Raw genomic sequence first — 5,416 nt, 5'->3', positions numbered from 1 at the left:
CCACAAGCAACCAATCTTCAGGTAAACCTTAGACTGTTCTTGACAATTGTTTAACAACTTTAGTCACATCTTGTTCTAGTCCTTTTTCCTTCTCAATGCCCTATGCATTTGGAAAAATTAGAACAAGTAAATATTATAGCATATGTAATCAATCCAATATCCAAAACATATGGGATTCGACACATAATGTCTCACGTAAATACATGATACTTGATCAGTCTCTTGCTATAATATTTTCATATTGAAATTCCTATATTGAATCATCTTAACATGATATTCATATACGTCCATGACTAAGTTCCATTAAAATCCTTCAATCTAAACTTTTAGATTTGAAATGAAGTATGAGTGCCTTCTCCCCTAAATCCTTTCGTAGCGAAAAAATTCCCAAACTTTGTAATACGAAAATTTGTAACCTTTGTTTCCAACAAATAGTATTGTTAACCTTCAACACTTAGCATAATAATAATGCTCCCACTAGCATAACAATTATACCCTTACTAGCATAACAATTATGCTCCCACTAGCTTTGACATGTATCCAGAAATCAACTGGACTTCCAGAAATCAATACTATTGACTTTCTTACTAAAGTTCAGATTTATGATACGTGATGCTTTGATAAGTCTTCATCCAAACTTCTCAAGTTCATACACCTTCATTAGATAGCATATGTGTGTGTTTAAACCCTTTCATAACTTACAACAATAAGTCTTGAACGTTCAAACAGTCCTTTGCCATTTCTCACAATTTGAACTATGAAAAGGGATGCCGTAATCATATATAAATTTGAGAACGCAATTATCACAACTGCTAACCATAATGATATCAATCAAATTTAAAATCTACTAGCTACAGTGTTTCCTCATAATCATTTTCATGAGTTAGAGCGAAACATTTTGCCACCTAGATTTTTATGGTGTATGTGTTCCTATCCATGTGAATCTTATCATTTTCCAACCTATAATCATAAGATAAGATTGAGGACAAAACCAAAATCAAATTTAGCTTTCATGGACTGAACTTTGCTTATTCTTAATTTCTTGCCCTTTGGCAGCACAAGGGCCTACCAGTGCTTCCATGTTGTTTAAGCATTTCACTTCCATTGACCAATGTACTTTCACTGAACAACGTGCTCTGCCTTCTGCAATCAAATGAGAACCATAGAACTCATAAGCATTGACAACATAACGAAATATGCATAGAAACAATAATTTGTCAACTTAACACGATAGGTTACCAACCTTAGGTCGTGTGCTAGTGATAACTAAAAGATTTATTCTTGATTGACTCCTGAAACCTTTCAAGACCATTAAGACTCCCACTGAATTCTTGACATATAAGTTTCTCTCTCAAGGAACAATCCTTGACAAGCAAAAACAAATATTCAAAAGTTAGTGTGGGTTCTTATCAATACAACACTACATTTAATTGGTATTAGTTTATCTTTGTTTTAACCAAAACATCACAACTACCGATTTCAAATGTGCTAAAGCAAGAAAACATTTCTACTCCACATTTCATGAGGTGTCATAAACCTACTTAGTTTGAGATGGGATTCGCAGTTACTAGAGTGTAACTCTAAAACTTGATTCGGAAACGAAGTATGAATCATCGCTTGATTAAACTATTCCAACAATTATCAATTCCTCTTCTTAGTCAAAAACAATTTCACTAAGATGTACTTAGAGGATCAATTGTGACATAGTTCCATAATCATTAAGATGATCATAAAATATGATACTAAGGTAATCTCATTTCTTTTCAGGTTGGAGATACCTTTATCTTTCTACCTAATAGATTCTTCTTATTCGTTCTGCCACTCTTTGAGACTTTTCAAATAATTGGAATTACACTTAATCTTATAAGTATAACCATATTTACTGAACCATCAGCAAATCATGACGAATAGATTTATCATCTTTTGTGGTGGATCCAAATAGTCCACATCAATGTGTATTAGACCCATTAGTCCTTCACTTTGACTCATATAAACATGTGATCAACGAATTAGTCTTAATCTTCCAAAGATCAAGATTCTCACACATCACACAATTCAAATTGTATGACTCCAAGTTTCTATCCAACTGAAACTTGGGTGATGATAATTCCTTTTCACTTGGTCAATTAAGACATTACCACAAATGATATATCAAAGAATCAAATCCATATTTAATATTGCTAATAATAAAAATATAACCACCAATTTTCATAAATGTCATTGCGAGGATATATAAAGTAAATAAGATAAAACAAAAATTGATTTTATTAATAAAATACGGGAAAATATTTGTCCTTATAATGCAAATATATGAAAAGTACATATATCCTAAGCAATCTATTAAACTATCATAACTCCTAAGCAGCAGCTCCAAATTCTGATCATCGAACCATGTGACCGAAATCCAACTCTTACGATCAGAATTAGCTTTCTCTTCTTAAGCTTCCTTCTTTCTCTTAGATACTGCAAAAAACATCAAAATGTGACTATCACATCATGTATTAAGAATCAATGAATAGGAACTTAATAGAATAGAGTCAGATAGTGGATATACCTGAAGTAGTGTCATACAACTTGACTTTACTATCTCTGCGATCCTTCAGGTAGTCAGGGAAGCTTCGCATCCAATGTCCCTTCAATTGGCAATAGAAACATATGGACTCTTCAGGAATGGCACATGGAACTATCTCAAAATTAGCCTTTCTCTTTACCATATGGTCAAACGGTTTCACCTTGGCCGATCCCTTTCCATTGGGAAGAGAAACCTTTTCTGGACTACCAATGATGCCATTGTTAAGGTCCATGGAAATGTGGGAGACTGATCCTTCAAACACATTTGCTTGACCATTGCACTTTAGCATTTCTGCTTCAGCAGCAATTAGCAAATATATCAGTCCAATAAGGGTCACGTTGTTGTCAGTCAAATAGTAGTCCTTAACAAACTGACTATATGACTCAGGAAGTGAATGAAGAACCAAGTCAACAACCAGCTCCTTTGGGAAAACGACACCCAACATTCCCAATCTGTTAATGTGCGATTTCATTTTCAGAACATGCGCACACACATAATTTCCATTTAAGTGTTTACATGCCAATAGGGCTTGAGTAACCTTGAAATTTTCAATTTGACGAAAACGTGGGTCGGGGAGAATCACCAGAGAAGGTGGAGGAAGAGTTAGGGAAGCATGATTTCCAGTTCCACCATTTGAAGAAGGGAACATTCTTTCACCTTGATCAACTTGTGGAAGATCATCTTTAGAATACCAAGAAAGTCCTCAGCCTAACCATGGCCCAAAAACAGAAACCCATTGGCCAACAAGGCCCAAACTCAAAAGGCCCAAAAATGTTGAACCAAAGAGTACGCACAACGTACTCAAGATGTACTTCGCGCGTACACAACCTCTAAGCGCATAGTACAAGTCCTTAAAGCACAAAATCAGCATTACGTTGAGTGTACACTTACGTAAGCCCAACGTACTCCTCAGACCCCTTTTTCACTCTAATAAGCCCTTAATTGGTTAAGAAAAAGTGCCAAACTCTCATAACTGATTCCATAAGACTACTTATCACGTAAAGTTGGCAACTTTACGTGCTTATATGGCAAAAAGGGACTCAAAAGCTTAAGAAGGACTTAACAAATTTATTAATGCTTGCCTGAACCAAAAGGTACTATAAAGCTTGCATTTTTATGAACCTAGGGACTGAATGGAGCTAATATCTAGCACCCATTGCTTCTGGAGTAGATCAAAAACCCATCTTTAACACAAATACCCCAAAAGCACAAAATACTCCATGAACCAGATCCAACATATAAGATCACCAAGGTAGAAACTTTTTACCTTCAAGATGTAGATCAAGATGCAACAAGCCTAGAGTACGCCCAACGTACTTCCTGTACGCCATGCGTACTCCAAAGGGTGATCGCGACCAACAAGCTTAGTACGCCCAGCGTACTGAAGATGTACGCCCCTCGTACTGGCCCTCCTTCTAGTACGCCATGCGTACACTCGTGTACGCCCCGCGTACCTGGTGAAACCCTAATTTCACCAACCCTCCGAAGGCCATAACTTCTTCGTTATAGGTCCGTTTTCAACAATCCTTATATCTACAAAAAAAGGTAACGAGAATCCCTACACTTCTATCAACTCATACCGGCCATAAGACCTTCCGAACAAAAATCCAATTTCCATAAAAGCCTAAAGTGCCACCTTACCGAAATACCCTAGGCTCCAAAGCATGAACCGAACACCCATATCACCTTAATTACATTACCCACACCCAAAAGGGTCTAGATCTTGCCTTTCCAAAGGTTCTAAGCCTTATGATAACTGATGGTCGGGCCACAACTCCGAATAATGAAGCGATTCGAAACTGGGTGTTACGCTATCCTGGAGATGTTTGGGTCTGTTAAAACCATGCTGATTGTGACCTTTGATGAGCACTATGTCGTTGTCACTGATATTGCTGCTGTCGCAGCCACCACATCAATCGTTGTTGCGAGACCGCAAAGGAGTGATTCGTTGTGGTATCGGGAGTTCACCAACACGAAGCCACCCGAGTTTGGTGGGAAACAGCATCCGATTACCGCTATGAGATGGATCTCTGATGTTGAGGGATGTTTTTATAGCTGCTCCTATCCGGAGAATTTGAGGGTTCGATTCGCATTGGACCTGCTTCGCTTGGGAGCGAAGGACTGGTGGAAATTTGTGACCGCTGACTACACGCATGCAGAGCATCTTACGATGACTTGGGAGAGGTTTACTGTGATATTCAGGGAGGAGTTTGTACCTGTAGTTGAGCGGGAAAGGTTAGCCCAGGAGTTCCTATCACTCAATCAGAAGAAAGAGACGGTGACTGAGATCACCAAGATGTTTCATGAGAGGGCTTTATTTTGCCCTGAGCAGGTATCGACGAAGAAGGCTCGTGTGGCCTGGTATTTGAGTGTTCTGAGCAGGGATATCAGGGAGTTCGTGGAAAACACCACGTATAGGATATTGGCTAAGCTGCAGACCAATGTCAGGAGGAGAGAGATCGAGCTGGAGACTCATGCTAGGAAGGAGAGGGAGACCCAGGGTAGGGACAGGAGGTCAGTGCAGTCGCAGCTGGTGACTACGCGGGCTAAGCCTGCTGATCCGAGAGCTTGAGGCCAAAAGGGCCGCACTTACGGGAAGTGTGGCAAGGTTTATGAGGGACCATATCGGTCTGGGGCGGTTTTCTACATGTATGGAAAGGAGGGGAATTTGGATAGGAAATTCCCCAAGGGATTTCGAGTTTGTTTCAGCTGCAACCAGACGGGCCACGTGAAGGTCGATTGTCCACAACTTGCATCTAGAGCGGTTCAGACTCCTGCCCCAGCGACACTACGTATCACTGATGGCCGGCAAAGGAAGGTCGAGCCACCGAAGGCTCGGGGCAG

General features: G+C 39.3%; 1 protein-coding gene across 1 annotated transcript; it reads left to right on the top strand.

Annotated features, from left to right (window-relative positions):
• The first annotated feature begins 4,355 nt into the window (after positions 1-4,355).
• LOC145121621 (uncharacterized) lies at positions 4,356-5,144 on the top strand. The gene has a single exon (XM_079057340.1). The coding sequence runs from the start codon at positions 4,356-4,358 to the stop codon at positions 5,142-5,144; it is 789 nt and encodes a 262-aa protein (XP_078913466.1).
• The last annotated feature ends 272 nt before the right edge of the window (positions 5,145-5,416 follow it).

This window comes from Lactuca virosa, chromosome 6 (genome assembly GCF_052849685.1).
Source record: "Lactuca virosa cultivar CGN04683 chromosome 6, Lactuca_virosa_CGN04683_v6, whole genome shotgun sequence".
NCBI classification, from domain to species: domain Eukaryota; kingdom Viridiplantae; phylum Streptophyta; class Magnoliopsida; order Asterales; family Asteraceae; genus Lactuca; species Lactuca virosa.
Note: the sequence above shows the minus strand (reverse complement) of the source record. Positions and strands in the feature narration are given on the sequence as shown.

What these genes read in the sequence shown, in the direction of transcription:
- LOC145121621 (XM_079057340.1), top strand. Translation starts at nt 4,356, where the DNA reads ATGAAGCGATTCGAAACTGGGTGTTACGCTATCCTGGAGATGTTTGGG.